At 43.4% G+C, this 16,968-nt stretch overlaps 1 protein-coding gene across 2 annotated transcripts in view; it reads left to right on the top strand.

Annotated features, from left to right (window-relative positions):
* Positions 1-16,968, top strand: part of piezo1 (piezo type mechanosensitive ion channel component 1 (Er blood group)) — a 157,145-nt gene that overhangs the window by 84,097 nt on the left and 56,080 nt on the right. For both annotated transcript variants that reach the window (XM_080036320.1, XM_080036319.1), the window contains exons 13-14: positions 14,915-15,020; positions 15,960-16,141. In XM_080036320.1, coding sequence (XP_079892446.1) covers positions 14,915-15,020; positions 15,960-16,141 — 288 coding nt within the window. The remainder of the gene's footprint in view (positions 1-14,914; positions 15,021-15,959; positions 16,142-16,968) is intronic.

Below are 16,968 nucleotides of genomic sequence, written 5' to 3'. Positions count from 1 at the left end.
GAGAAGTGGAGGGAATGTGTTGAGGTGACGTCACAGAGGCGACAAGACTTGTAGTTGTTCTCGTAACATTTTTTCAAAAGCCGTTAGACGAATAATCATACAACATACCGACAAACTCTTCACATGAAAAATGATCATTTAGACCCATACAAAACATACATGTAATCCAAGGCATTTAATGACTGGGACCAGAAAATAGTAGATTACTTTCCATAGACTCCCATTCATTTTTTTTCAGCCGAGAGGTCCCATGCCCCGTAATTCCGCCACTTCCGCTTAACAGCTCTATTTGGGCGATTCTGACCCACAATCCAGTGCGCACGTGAAGTGACGTCACATCGACGAAGCCTCCATATGAAAACAAACGGGGATGCGACGGATATAAAAGCAAGAGGCAAGATCAAGGCGCAATGTTATGATGAAATACGAGAGAAAAGTATGTCCCAATAGTATGCCTACTGCATCCTAACTAGATTATTTTTATCGTCGGATGTAGTATGTAGAATAGAAAAAAGAAAGAGTATGCGATTCGGAACGCAACCGAAATTTCCTATAGAGCTGTTAAGCGGAAGTCCCTTACTTCCGGGACATGGGACCTCTCGGCTCGAAAAATTACAACGGTAGTCAATGGAAAGAAATGTATTATTTTCTGGTCCCAGTCATGAAATGCCTTCGATTACACATATGTTTTGTATGGATTTAGATGGTATTTTTTCGTGCAAAGAATGGAACAATTTAGCGAGTAGAAGCTGGATACGGTCAGGTTTTGTGCAGAGCGCTTTTGTGGACTACAGCTCTTCGCTGCTCTTGACGCTTATGATATACGTCACCACCACTAGCACCCGTTTAGCTCCGAAACATGGCTGTGTCAATAATGCACTTTACTGCCTTCTTTCAAGGACAAGACAAAAGTCTTCAGCGTGGCGAAAACCACTACAAAAGTGGACATGTGGAGAGTTTCACTTTCTCGAGTGGGGAGATTGTCGGCGTCACAGAGGCGACAAGACGTGTAGTTTTTCTCGTTACATTTTTTCAAAAGCCGTCAGACGAATAATCATACAACATACCGTCAAACTCTTCACATGAAACATTATCATTTAGACCCATACAAAACATATATGTAATCCAGGGCATTTAATGACTGGGACCAGAAAATAGTAGATTACTTTCCATAGACTCCCATTCATTTTTTTTCAGCAGATAGGTCCCATGCCCCGTAATTCCGCCACTTCCGCTTAACAGCTCTATAGAGACAGTGCGAACCAAGTGCCCCTGGCTGCAGCTCGCAGATCAAGGAGGAGCTTAAATTTCGCTCAATGTGGGCTGGTCTAAACGTTTCGCTCGAGCTCTAAACGTTTCGCTCGAGCTCGGGGGCGCCATCTTGTGGCGCAGATCCGGCAGCACATTCTCAAACGTCAATACAGCACAGCACAATGACTTAGAGACATACTTTTAACTTGTCAAATGTCTTTTTTTACCATGAAAAATGAATAAATATATATAAAAACCAGAAATATTATTTTGAACACTCAATTATATTAGCTAAGTCAAATAAACCAGACAGAAGACTTTGCATCATTGATTTTTTTTATTTTCACCCCAGGCAAAAAAAAAAAATTGATCTGTAAAAAAAAAATATATATATATGTTTTAACTGGTTAATATAATGTCAGGCGTATTCCCAATGATACATTTTTTTCAATACAAATTAATGTGGTTTTAATGTAGCAAGCAAACATTTTTACAGACAACAGCAATGCTATAACATGCTGATTAGGTCTTACCATCGGGGAGCTGAGGGACCTTAGCGAGGGCCACAGGGAGCTGAGCGAGGGCCACAGGGAGCTGAGCGAGGGCCACAGGGAGCTGAGGGACCTTAGTGAGGGCCACAGGGAGCTGAGCGAGGGCCACAGGGAGCTGAGGGACCTTAGCGAGGGCCACAGGGAGCTGAGCGAGGGCCACAGGGAGCTGAGGGACCTTAGCGAGGGCCACAGGGAGCTGAGGGACCTTAGCGAGGGCCACAGGGAGCTGAGCGAGGGCCACAGGGAGCTGAGGGACCTTAGTGAGGGCCACAGGGAGCTGAGCGAGGGCCACAGGGAGCTGAGGGACCTTAGTGAGGGCCACAGGGAGCTGAGGGACCTTAGCGAGGGCCACAGGGAGCTGAGCGAGGGCCACAGGGAGCTGAGGGACCTTAGCGAGGGCCACAGGGAGCTGTGCGAGGGCCACAGGGAGCTGAGGGACCTTAGTGAGGGCCACAGGGAGCTGAGGGACCTTAGTGAGGGCCACAGGGAGCTGAGGGACCTTAGCGAGGGCCACAGGGAGCTGAGCGAGGGCCACAGGGAGCTGAGGGACCTTAGCGAGGGCCACAGGGAGCTGTGCGAGGGCCACAGGGAGCTGAGGGACCTTAGTGAGGGCCACAGGGAGCTGAGCGGGGGCCACAGGGAGCTGAGCGGGGGCCACAGGGAGCTGAGGGAGTTGAGCGGGGGCCACAAAGTGCTGTACAGGGGCTGCAGCTTGCACCTCCTCCTGGTGTATTTGTAGGTGCCTTACCAATTGCGATCGATTTACAAGTGTTGCTGCACAATAGCAACAATGAAAATGTGTTGCCGTCCGACAACTTAATCCACACTTGATTATTGTGAACTCTGTAAGAGAGGAATTGAGGGAGTAAGATTCATACTTGTGAAAAAATACAAAGTAATTCATTTGTGTAATATTTTAGATAAGCACCTTTGTGTTTCACTGACGAATGGCCTTTACATCGACCTTACATTTTGCACCCACGTATTTACAGAAAGGACAGTGGAACAGTTCACTGTTGGTGATCTTATTAATGTTTGGTGTATCACCATCCATAAGTATAGTAATGTGTCTCTATATATCAGAGGGGAAACGAATAAACATTAAAAGGCACAGCATCACTTAAACCCCTGCTAAAACATAACTTTTACCATCTGAAATTGACACTGAAATCGTTATCTTTTTTACCACATTGACGTCATCGGGGGTGGCCTCAGGAAGAGGATACTTCAAATCAGCCTGAGCTTGAGCATGAGAGGCCTCCAGCCCAGGATGTGGGGCTCCATGTAGCGGGGGACCGCAGTGGGACACCTGTCACGCACATACATACACACACACACACACGTATGAAGGCAACACAAGGTCAATCAAAGTAGCTGTGGGTAACAAATGGACACACATAATGATTAAAGGAATGTATTTCATTACATTTATTTTGACCATTGTCAACGCAGAATTCCAATTTCAAAATGTAATGCACTATGCAAGGAGTAAGGCCATGCATTAGATGTTGGTATTGGAATCCTGTTATTATGCCTTATCATACTCTAATTCCAGTGAATGATTTATTGATTACCTTCTTTATTTCTCTCAGACATACTATAGGGTAGAAACACACAAATATAGCGCATTAGTTACTGTTTTTATAAACCTGGATATGAAATATGATTTTTTTTAAGCATTGCAGTGAACCTACCTGACCAGAGAAAATCAGGACACTGACAGTGACTGACAGACAGACAGACAGTAGTTCTTAAAAGAACTGTTGGTTTTGGAATGTGTGCGTTATGTGGTGCAATGTCGTTGTGCAGTGTGCGTGTGCGAGCTGTGGTAGGATGTCGATACAATGTAGGCAAATCTGGAGGGGAAAAGCAAAATTTAAATCAGGTTTCAATGTTTCACAAAATATATTTCACCAATGTGGTTTAGAGAATATTACCATGATAAGCCCAAAATATTGGAGTTTATTTAATTGTCGTCATATGTGGACACAATGCACAAAAGGGTTAAACAAAGCTGGAAAAACACTGCCTAAATGCTATTATTCAAACGACCTCATGACATAAACATGAGGCCTATGCATGTTACTTGCATGAATATTTTAATCATCAACTTGTTGGTCTATCCATACATTAGTTTACAATGTACACAAACAGAGAGCGGCAACTTACCTCTAGGCAGAAAAGCGCGCAGTATTATGGACTCAGACGGAAATACGATCTCCCGCTTTTTTGCTTAAACGTTTAGCCACAGCCCACATTTAGGGAAAATTAAGCTCCTCCTCGATCTGCGAGCTGCAGTCAGGGGTTACTCGAACGCGTCATAATCGGAGGCCACGCCCATCGTGGGGGAAAACAATACACAGCGCTCCATTCACTTTATATTGAATGACACCCGTATTCGGCAAACAAACTGAAAAAAAAACGTAATACGACATGCCTTTCACAAATACACGTTACTTTCTTTAAAGCCACGACTCTTGTCTGTCTATACGAGCTGTTTTGGTGAAAAAGTATTGAGTAATTTTCAATATCGAGACAAAACTCTTAACTAATGTATGCTGAATGCTAGGCTAATGTTAGCCTTCTGCTGTAGGCTAACCCTCACGGACGGGAAAAAACACCTCAATATTGAAAATTACTCAATAATTTTTCACAAAAACAGCTCGTATGGACAGACAAGAGTCGTGGCTTTAAAGAAAGTAACGTTTTTTTGTTAAATGGATGTTCGATTACGTATTAATTAAGTTTGTTTGCAGAAGACAGGTCTCCTTCAATACAAAGTGAATGGAACGGTTTTCAACGGTTTCCCCCACGATGGGTCCGACCCGGTCCGACCGGACAAAAACACCTCAATATTGAAAACTACTCAATTATTTTTCACAAAAACAGCTCATATAGACAAACAAGAGTCGTGGCTTTCAAGAAAGTAACGTTTTTTTCTTAAATGGATGTTTGATTAAATTTTAATTAAGTTTGTTTGCAGAAGACAGGTCTCTTTCAATACAAAGTGGATGGAGCGCTGTTCAATGTTTTCCCTCACGATGGGCGTGGCCTATTTCATGCACTGTCTCTATGCTAAAAATACTATTCGGATAGGCCCCCGTCTTACACTCTACTTAAGAGACAAGACATACCACTTATATTATTTTATATAGGTAACGTTGTTAATAATGGGGCTTACATTTTAAAATACGACATATCTGAAGTCAGTCAGGGGAGTAATTTATAAATTGAAATGCTATATTTGCTGCTATTTACCTCTTTGCGTCCATATGCATAGGCTACAGTTTAATCCCCTCAAAGGGTTGTTAACTCAAAAACAGAATGTGTATATGATATATATAAAAGATCTTTTTTTTCTAACCCCATTATATACAGATACATTACTTTAACCCCCCACTTCATTAGTCGTTAGTTAACGGGGAAAAAAATGATAAAATGTATCAACTAAAAACAGCCGTGAACAGAAAGATAGCGTGTTGGTGTGACATCCTGAGTCACCCTCCCAGGAGTCGAACTGATTATATGTATCACCTACAAACATCCGTGAACAGAAATATAGCATGTTGGTGTGAAATCCTAGATTGGGGTTGTTTAGCAGACTATGCAAAAGATTTAGAAAAAAAAAAAAAAAATCATTCCCACGAGATGGGGGCTTACATTTTAAAATCGTCACCAAAAGTATCTGTATATCATAATGGTGTGAAATCCTGAGTCACCCCTTGAAGTGGGGGTTTTGTTTAGCAGACTATTCAATGTGACATCCATGAAGCCCCTAAGGGGCCACTCACACTAGGGCCGCGGCCCCGTGCCAAAGCTCATTTGCATACTAAAGTCTAGAACGTTTGGCCTAGTGTGACCACGCCAACCGTATTCCAGCACGGAACAGCCCCTTGGCCACGGCACACCTGGGAGAGGTGTGCCGTGGCCAAAGTACAGATGCTAATGAGATGACACGCGCACAAGCAAGCGCACAGGCGGCGTTCCTGACGTGAATTTATTAAGGATGCATAGTCCGTTAACGTCCGCTGCCTTACTAGTCGGCACCAGAATTGCCCACCACTTGGACTTGTAGCTACATAAAATGTGTGAGAATTAACGTGTGTGTAGGCCTAGGTGTGGGCTAATAAAAGAGGTGTGGGCTAATTTAGAGGGCTAAATAGGTGAACGCAGAAAGCAAAGCAAAAAGGTTTTCGTGTTTACTCACGTTCGTCAGATGATTTTTTTCTTTTTCCTCCCGTCAGCTGTCATAATACTGCCTTTACGCATGGCGGTGGAGACGAACACACAATGGGACTCCGCGGTCCAGTGATAAGGAAACAGTAGCCTACACTAAGGTTTAACAATAAACTTTATAAAGACACTTAAAAAAAACGATCTCTGCCCATACAAAAAGTTCTGACTTGGATTACTTGATGGAGCGATCGATGTGTATAAAACCATCCGGTGCATGGTCTGATGACGGGCCGTTATATTAATAATAAACAGCGTGCTGCACAAATATGAGACTGTCCACTGCGACCTATTACGTCAAGGTTACATTTTAAAAAAAACAATAGCTTCTCGTTATATAGATTCTCGTTGCTCTAATGTGGAAGTGGAATATTTGATGCAAATTTGGCCGGATGAAAATATTCACAAACAGTCGTATAGCTTACAAGTAGACTACGCTCCAAATCCTAAACGCGCACGGTGACGTAGGCAAGGTGCATCGTGCCCAGGCCACGAGCAGTGTGACCACGGGCCAGCGGGGGGAGTGGGGAATCGTGCTGAATCTTCCTGCAGCACGGAACAGGCAAACGGCCCTAGTGTGAGTGCGCCCTAAGACAGAGCTAATGATGCTGTTGCTTTACAATTGCTTGGGGGGGTGTTAAGGAGGTAATAAAAACAGATAAAAAAAAAATTTAAGACGCACATTTTTACCTCACGCACGCGCCTGCTCATGTACGCATGCATGAGCGTGCGTGAGGTAAAATGTGCCGCTTATTTACTACTTAGGCAGTCATTTAATTAAGAACATACAGCTTTTTTTCTACCAATTCAAATTATCTTCAAATTCAATATGTTTGCCTGGTTTTATATTATTTATGTGTATGAGCAATCTCAACATTTCATATAATTAACTATATCTATACTGTTACAGTATAGATATTCCCTTTAGATTTGGTTATTTTTCTAATACAGGTATTATAATTATTGACACTAAATTATGAAGAAAAAAAGTGTGTGCAGGGCCAGTGAAAATATACAAGGGGCCAGTAAAACTCGGATCCACTGGCCCGGCGGGCCAGTAGGGAAAAAAAAAAGTTGTGTTGAACCCTGCAGTAACTCTTAAGATTTCAATAGAAAAGAGTCTATTTCATTATAATTAAGTCCAAGAGTTGTAGTGTAAAGTGTCATTGACTAGCGGCTCTGTATGGACTCTGGCTGGCTGTGGCGCCTGGTCTTGGTGGCCAGGGCGGCCTTGCGGGTCATGGTGGTGCAGCGGGTGAGGATCTCTTCAGTTCTGGGTCTGGTTGGAACCCTGGGAGTGGTTGAGGTTGTCTCGCTGCTGTTGGACATGATGGATCCAGAGCTCTCGATGTTGGAGTTGCGGCGGTCGGAGAGCCTGAGATCTGGGCGCTCATGCAGCACCTCCTGCTTTGAACCAGAGGATGGATCGCTGCTTGTGGAGAAGCTGGGGAAGCTGAGCTCACTGCTTGTGTCGCTTATTCTACGTGTGCTGTCGCCTGAAGTCGAGGCGCCCATCTGTGTGTGTGGCCAGGTCTCAGAGAGAACATCCAGAGATCTGGCCTTGTGAAGATGCCCAGGCTCAATGGGTTCTTCTCCAGACTGACCTGCAGAATCCCTCTGTGGGCTGCTTTCTTGGTTGATGGCTGGAGAAGAGGTCCGAGGCCCCCTGCTGGTGGCCAGGTTCAGAGTGGAGCTGTGAACCTTTCTCTGCAGGCTGTACAGGCCTGCCCGTGGGTTGTTGTATGGCTGCAGGTACATGGAGGGAATGTAACCTCCCTTTCCATTGAATCTGAAGAGAGGAATGCATGGAAAAGAGAATTAACTTCAACCTATCAATTCTAATGCAACAGAATGCAAACCATGGTGACACCACAGTTTCATTTGAGCAACTTGTACATATACAGTATATGCCTTTTGCTAATAATGTACTGAGAAATGTATGATACAACTATACACTTTATGCCATTACCTGTCTAACTCTGGATAGATAATAGTGAGTTTGTCAAGTGTTTGCATTAAAGACTTTGAAGGAGCTTTGATGAAGGCTTCACCACAACCATTTAGAACACGTTCCTTATTCTCCTCTCCACTGTTTGCAGTGCAGACAGATAAGATTGAGTTACCTGATGAGCCACCAGCCGTTGTCAGACTTCCTCAGCACCTCAACCACAGAACCAATGGGCACAGACACCTCGTCATCTTCCTTGGTCAAATAACTCCTCACAGCACAGTACAGGTTACCTGAAGAACACAAAGAAGAAGACAACAAGCTCAAACAACAAAGCTTAACGTTCTTTAAGACGTGGTTACACACTGTCTCTGTAAATACAGAGTTTTAATAGAAGCTAACAGGTGCATGTTATCTTCCAGTTGTTAAAGAAGGCTCCCTACTGTTGGTTGTTTGTAATAACAAGGCTTCACAGTAATATTCTAAGAATGCTTATTTAGCCTACAGCTATGTTATCAAGTGTCCTAAATTATATCACTTATTTATGAGAAACAAGTGTGTACTCTACGTGCACATTCAGGTTTAACTGTGTACATATCATACCTCCTGCCTGGAATCCTGCGTCATCATCTTCCTCTGCGTCACACAACTCCAGGTAGGGAGCAGGAAACCAAGCCAAACACTTCTCCTCGTTCTCCACCAGCCACCAACCTGGAGTGGAAATAAGCCCTACTGTCAGCAGCATGGAAGAAATGAATGGTTTGTCAAAAACTGTGTGAAAGCTAAAGGCACTGACCTGCAGGGTCTTTGATCAGGACATCCAGCTTCTCATCCACAGCGACTTTAAACGGACGATTCTTGGTATCCTTTGTCTCATAAGGGGCCACACAGCGGTAAGTCTGGCTGATGAACGGGTGAGTGACGCTGCCTGCATGCTGGCGGCTGACGTCTCCCCCTCCTCCACTCGAGCCATCAGACAGATCGTCAGACAGCAGGATCATGATGCTGCGTTAGAGAGAAGTCATGTTGAAAAGACAACTTCTTTCAACCTCTCGCATACTTTGACCTGAACACACTGACATGACAAAGCTTTACCTGTTCTTGGTGAAGTCTGGCTGCTGGTCTTGGTCTTTGGGTAGAAAGAACTGTGTGACCCCTGAGCTCTGGGTCACAGCTGGTTCACACTTCAACAGCTTGTCACAGTAGCTCTCCAGGAACCTCATGCGTCGGACGGATCGCTGGGATCCTTTCGGCTGGTGGCTGATCCTCCTGGCCTTCCCTGGAGAGAGGAGAGGAGAGAAAATGAGACGGATAAGAAGATGAGCATCTATTTGCAAAGCCGAGCATAAGCCAGATACAATAAACTGTTCAAGTCTTCTTTATCTCAAACTTCTGCCACCTATACTAAAAAAACAAACATTTAAATATACCATGCAATCAGACACATTGCAATTAATCTTACCCTTAAATTTGGGGAGCATTCTGTAATTTCTCTTAAGAGGATTCATATGAGGAAAAGTCTTTTTCAGCTTTCCCTGTTTGAAAAAGGGAAGATAATGTTTTTTTTTATATGAAATTAGTCATACAATGTTAACAGCACACTTTTCTTTCCCTTTTTTCTTTGGACTTACATGAAATTTCTTGAAGTCCTGGAGGGACCTGTAAACCACCACCTCAGTCTCATCAGACCATAACACAGACATCATGAACATCTGTGGAGTGGAGAGAATAAACATAAAGGATCAGAGACCATGAGGAACATTCTTAAATACAACAAAGACATTTGACAGTTAAAAAAGAATCTTGTTGGAGGTCTTGGCTCACCTTGAGTTTCGACTTGTCCTTGTGAACGGCTCCAATAACCCGCACACTGATTACAAAGCGCTGTTCTCCAGCCATCTTCTTGGTGTCTGAAGTTCTAAGGATCAACAGCTACTTTAGTGACCACTTCAGTTTATGGCTGACCTGCCTCTGTTGCTCTGTCAGCTCAGGGAGTGTAGAACAGGTCTCGCTTGTAAATGAGACCCTGGGTCTCAATGAGATTTTACCTGTATAAATAAAGGTTAATAAAAAAAAATAAAAAATATAGGCCTCACAGAAAGGGGACAGGGGAGTTGTCACCCAGATCCAGAAACACTGGGAGTTATATACACACACACAAGACAGGGTAGACAACGAGGGACAGGTGAAACACATTAGGGAAGGGAGCAGTAATCAAACAGGAGGGAAGCTTGACAGGACATGGGGAGGAACAAGACAGACGTACCAAAATAAAACAGGAAACCCGGGTAACACCAAAACAAGACAAAGACAGACCATGACACGTGCTGTATCAAAGCAGGGTTCAAACTGGACAGATATAATCTCATTAAGAGTCAGACCCCAAAAAAAATCATTGTTGATGTCATCATGGATCTACATACTGTATATGCTTGTGAGATATGGTAAGCCCAGCATTTAGGGACAAACTTTAGGTCAGAACGCTGGCCCTGATTGGCCTGGGCATCTTTTGACAGACTACTCCTCACAGAGATTGGCTAACGGCCAAACTGATCCGCAAGAGAGAAACAAATGAGAAGCTTGCATGATCAGGCCTATTTAACTCATATTTTCTCAGATACACCCTTCATACTCAAACACAGTGTGCAGGTCAACAGCAGATACACCAACAGCCCGGCATCGAGCTGATATACACCAACAATGCTGTGGCTGATGCTCCTCTACACCCTCAGGAAATCATACCTTCAACATTTCAGCTTCAGACTGAAAAAATTCCTTCAAAAGTCAGACAGATTGGCAGTACATATGATTTGATTTATTTGCACGATGAAAAGAACACACAGGCAACACAAATATAAAGTGTATAAATATACATACAAAGGAACACTTTAAAAGAAGCAGATTTAAAAACACCTAGAGGCTTGTAAAGGAAAGCTCACCTCCAAGGTAGTTCAAAAATCAAATGAAGTAAAATTGGCCATTTAATGCACAACATTATACAGGTTTAAAAAAGCAAACAAAGTCGGCATCATTGAACGAACACATTTATTTACGTCTGAGCTGCTCAAAAAGAGAGGCTGAGTCTTCTAGTCTGCTGCCAAATGGAGAAATTCTGCAGAACTTTTTTTTCAAAACATAAAGCTTCAAAAGTTAGGATGGATAAGTCCCTCACCAAATGATGTATTACAATATATGAGATAGGGACAAATGAAGCTATGATAAAGAGTTAATATACAGTACAATTCTGATGAACCAAAGCTCTGACTTTACTGGTAATGCCATTGTATTTAGATATTTTACTGCAATTAGCCTGAGTATGATTCTTCCAGCTGAGGCCTCAAACACACGCTGAAGCACTACTAAGTCTGCTCTATTCTATTTAATTCTATTCTATTCTATTAAAATCCCCATTCAACTGGAGAAACAGACACGTTAGTAAGGTTCTATGTGTTCATTGAAGCAGGGAAAGAGCAGGGGCTCTCCTCATCTCCTCCAACTTGCACTGGGAGACGGTGAGAAAAAATGACTGGTCAAAGAATATCACAACTAGGTGCCACATGTGTGGACATACATGTACAGTACAGTAGTTAGAAATACATACACACTAGGGGCGCACATAGCTCAGTGGGTAGGGCCCGCAGCAGACCCGTGTTCGAATCCTGCCCGGGTCAGTTCTCTGCATGTCCCCTCCTCTCTGCCCCATTTAGACTCTGTCTCTCCAATCTGTCTAATAAAGCAAAAATAATCTTAAAAATGGAAAGGAAATACCGGTATACACACACTGGCCCTCATTTATCAACCGTGCGTAGACCAGAAAAATGGGTGTACGTACATTTCCACGCAAATCTCGGCATTTATCAATATGGACGTGAGCGTAGGATACGCTCAAATCCCACGCCAGCTCTCAGCTCGTGTACGCAAGTTTGTAAACAGCTTGGACTCGCAGTGCAGGCTGTGCCGGGTAGCCGATGACTTTGTTGGACAATTATTAGAAGATAATACAAATGCAGTGTTTGCTCAGACCGAAATAAAGATATTAATCACTTAAAATTGTGCAGCTTATGGTGTGCAACTGAGTAGGAGAGCTGATTCAATAGTGCACACACCGGCTACTCGAGCGCTGCATGGGACTGCGTAAGGGCAGTTGTCTCCGTCTGGAGCAGCTGGGGGGACACTGAGGCACGGGGGCTGCATGCATTCAAAATGTTAGCCACAGTATTAAATACAGGTCCTTCTCATATAATTAGCATATTGTGATAAAGTTGATTATTTTCCATAATGTAATGATAATAATTGAACTTTCATATATTTTAGATTCATTGCACACCAACTGAAATATTTCAGGTCTTTTTTTGTTTTAATACTGATGATTTTGGCATACAGCTCATGAAAACCCCAAATTCCTATCTCAAAAAATTAGCATATTTCATCCGACCAAGAAAAGTGTTTTTAATACAAAAAAGTCAACCTTCAAATAATTATGTTCAGTTATGCACTCAATACTTGGTCGGGAATCCTTTCGCAGAAATTACTGCTTCAATGCGGCGTGGCATGGAGGCAATCAGCCTGTGGCACTGCTGAGGTGTTATGGAGGCCCAGGATGCTTCGATAGCGGCCTTAAGCTCATCCACAGTGTTGGGTCTGGTGTCTCTCAACTTCCTCTTCACAATATCCCACAGATTCTCTATGGGGTTCAGGTCAGGAGAGTTGGCAGGCCAATTGAGCACAGTAATACCATGGTCAGTAAACCATTTACCAGTGGTTTTGGCACTGTGAGCAGGTGCCAGGTCTGAAATCTTCATCTCCATAAAGCTTTTCAGCAGATGGAAGCATGAAGTGCTCCAAAATCTCCTGATAGCTAGCTGCATTGACCCTGCCTTTGATAAAACACAGTGGACCAACACCAGCAGCTGACATGGCACCCCAGACCATCACTGACTGTGGGTACTTGACACTGGACTTCAGGCATTTTGGCATTTCCTTCTCCCCAGTCTTCCTCCAGACTCTGGCACCTTGATTTCCGAATGACATTCAAAATTTGCTTTCATCCGAAAAAAGTACTTTGGACCACTGAGCAACAGTCCAGTGCTGCTTCTCTGTAGCCCAGGTCAGGCACTTCTGCCGCTGTTTCTGGTTCAAAAGTGGCTTGACCTGGGGAATGTGGCACCTGTAGCCCATTTCCTGCACATGCCTGTGCACGGTGGCTCTGGATGTTTCTACTCCAGACTCAGTCCACTGCTTCCGCAGGTCCCCCAAGGTCTGGAATCGGCCCTTCTCCACAATCCTCCTCAGGGTCCGGTCACCTCTTCTGGTTGTGCAGCGTTTTCTGCCACACTTTTTCCTTCCCACAGACTTCCCACTGAGGTGCCTTGATACAGCACTCTGGGAACAGCCTATTCGCTCAGAAATGTCTTTCTGTGTCTTACCCTCTTGCTTGAGGGTGTCAATGATGGCCTTCTGGACAGCAGTCAGGTCGGCAGTCTTACCCATGATTGCGGTTTTGAGTAATGAACCAGGCTGGGAGTTTTTAAAAGCCTCAGGAATCTTTTGCAGGTGTTTAGAGTTAATTAGTTGATTCAGATGATTAGGTTAAGAGCTCGTTTAGAGTACCTTTTCATGATATGCTAATTTTTTGAGATAGGAATTTGGGGTTTTCATGAGCTGTATGCCAAAATCATCAGTATTAAAACAACAAAAGACCTGAAATATTTCAGTTGTTGTGCAATGAATCTAAAATATATGAAAGTTCAATTATTATCATTACATTATGGAAAATAATCAACTTTATCACAATATGCTAATTATATGAGAAGGACCTGTATGTAGTAGGCCTACACTGCTCTTTATGATAAAAAATACACGGCACAACATTCAGCTTAACATTTTATTTATTTGACGCACTTTTTAGATGTTAGTTCCTCTTTTAATGTGTCATTGATCGCTTAAGCGAGCGATTTATTTCCACCGTTAACCGGCACGTTTTTCCGATCTGCTGGTGGAGCAGGACAGTGGGCGCTCTCACAGCTGATCGTTGCAGGGTCGGCTTGTGCAGCTGACCGGCGGGCTGACCACTCGTGCTGTCATACAGTAAAACGCAAAATGTGTTATTTTTAGTTTTTTACAAACCTTTTGAGTAGTGCCATCTAAAAGGGCCAATACATTCTAATCATTCAAATCTCTGCAGACGTGTATGTCTTTTATGGGGACCATTACCGGACAGTTGGTGCGTCTGTTTCTCCTCTACCACTTATATTATGCCCGCACCCTCAGTTGGTTGCATTTCAGAACAGCAACACGCTTTTTTTAGTGGCGATTTTTGCGTCAGACCACTTTTTCTTCATCTATGTAAAGAAATGGCGACATATAATTGTATATGCTGTTTTATAGCATTTGAGCGATAGTAGCCTACTGATGTAAACCTAAAATGCAAAATCCTCAGCTGGAGATCGTTGTCAACACCAACGCTGTTGACCGCAGCAGTTATTTCCTTCCTAACTGCTGCCTTCTGTCGTTCTTTGATGCCGCTTGTAATGCTCCGAAATGAAACTCTTTTTTTTCTACTTTCGCTGTTATTCTGTCAATTTCTACTTCAGAGAAGTTCCTCTTCTGTGCCGTAATGCGCGTATCCATGTCGTAAAACCTCTGGGCGAGGCCTCTAAACTGAGAAAATATAGGGGCGTGATACGATCGTTTTCAGCTGCCGCATTTATCAATAATGGCCTGGCGTACGCTGAGATTGGCGAGATACGACTGTTTGATAAATCCCACGCGATACCTGGCGTAGGGAGGTATTTGCGCCAGAATCTGCACCAGTTTCCACGCAAAATTGATAAATGAGGGTCAGTGTATATTCATGGGGTTGCTACTAACACATGGTTTCAGAGCACACAGGCTCCTGGTGTTCTTCATCCATCTCTCTCTGCCTCTGCAGCTCCTGTTCACTCTCACCTTCTGGCTGCTGCTGCGTCAGTCGGTCAAGGAGAACTTTAGCAAGAAGAGCATCATGGCCACACCACTACAGGAAGTCACTGCAGGAGGTCAGACTGCATTCTCACTCACTCACTCACTCACTCACTCACTCACTCACTCACTCACTCGCTCACAGATATACACACATGAATGCACACTGAAACACATTCACACATTCACACACTCATTCACTCACTCACTCACTCACTCACTCACTCACTCACTCACTCACTCACTCACTCACAGATATACACACATGAATGCACACCGAAACACATTCACACACTCATGCACACACACACACACACACACGCGCTCGCTCACTCACTCACTCACTCACTCACTCACTCACTCACTCACTCACTCACTCACTCACTCACTCACTCACTCACTCACTCACTCACTCACAGATATACACACATACATTACTCACATGAATGCACACCAAAACACATTCACTCACTCACTCACTCACTCACTCACTCACTCACTCACTCACTCACTCACTCACTCACTCACTCACTCACTCACTCACTCACACACATGCATCCACACACACACACACTCACTCACTCACTCACTCACTCACTCACTCACTCACTCACTCACTCACTCACTCACTCACTCACTCACTCACTCACATGCATGGACACAGAAACACATTCACACACTCATGCACACACATGCATCCACACACACACACCCACTCACTCACTCACTCACTCACTCACTCACTCACTCACTCACTCACTCACTCACTCAGTCACATGCATGGACACAGAAACACATTCACACACTCATGCACACACATGCATCCACACACAGACACACACACACACACACACACACACACACACACACACCCACACTCACTCACTCACTCACTCACTCACTCACATGCATGCAAACAGAAACACATCCACACACACACACACACACACACACACACACACACACACACACACACACACACACACACACTCACCCCTTCTGTAACCTGTTGCCAGGAGAGGCCGCCGGTAACGAGTCTGTGCTGAAGGTGGTGGGAGGCATGGTGATGAGCTGCTACGCTAAATACTGGATCTATGTGTGTGGAGGGATGTTCATCATGGTCTCCTTCGCTGGCAAACTGGTGGGCTACAAGATCATCTACATGCTGCTGTTCCTGCTCTGCCTCTGTCTGTACCAGGTTAGCAGCTCTACACACCATTCACTTCAATCCCTGCTTTCCAAATCACATACTTTTTCTTCTTACTACACTACATACTAAAGTACAGAAGAGTTTTAGGGCCACAGGAGAGAGAAAAAAATCACATAAGGAAGTTTTTTTTCATTATGTCGAGAAACGTCAAGAATAAAGACGAATACTCTAAAATGCTATTGGAGTTAGTGGGGCATTTATGTATTTCCAGCATACTACAATTGACTTGCATATAATGGGAGATCCTAAATCTTTTTCTGGCATACTAAATAGTATGGAAGTATGGGGATTGGAACGCAGGGTAAGTCTTTATAGAAGAAGGTTCAAGGATCACTGAGATGTCTCATCTGCTTTTTAAACAAAATTCTCACCTCAGAATTTTTTTATTTTTACTTTATGTTACTTGGTTTATGACCAAAAACTTTTGTTGTGATGATTTTGTTCTACACAATGAGGCACCTCTTCAAACTGTTCAAATGAAGGCGTGACACTGAAGGGGACTAGGGTTACAATTTCAACTTCCAGATATCATCATGAAACTTTGCTAGTTGATTACTGACATTAAGATCATTATTTCTTGCATTACATTTTTTTCAGAAATGTTTGAATAAATTAGAAAATGTGTCGATATCTAACTGATTATGCGTATTACTGCATCCCTTAAAAAAAACAAATAGATGTTATGATAAAGCCAGAGTTAAAAAATGGATTTGATTATAACAACATACAAGTGTCCAAACAGAACAGATTTTCGATACAGCCGTTTCTTCATTTTATAAATCAAAAAATACAATGCACAGGTCTTACAAATGCAT

Source organism: Ammodytes marinus (assembly GCF_949987685.1).
Source record: "Ammodytes marinus genome assembly, chromosome: 11".
In the NCBI taxonomy this organism is placed as follows: domain Eukaryota; kingdom Metazoa; phylum Chordata; class Actinopteri; order Uranoscopiformes; family Ammodytidae; genus Ammodytes; species Ammodytes marinus.
This window is presented reverse-complemented; position numbering and strand designations above follow the sequence as displayed.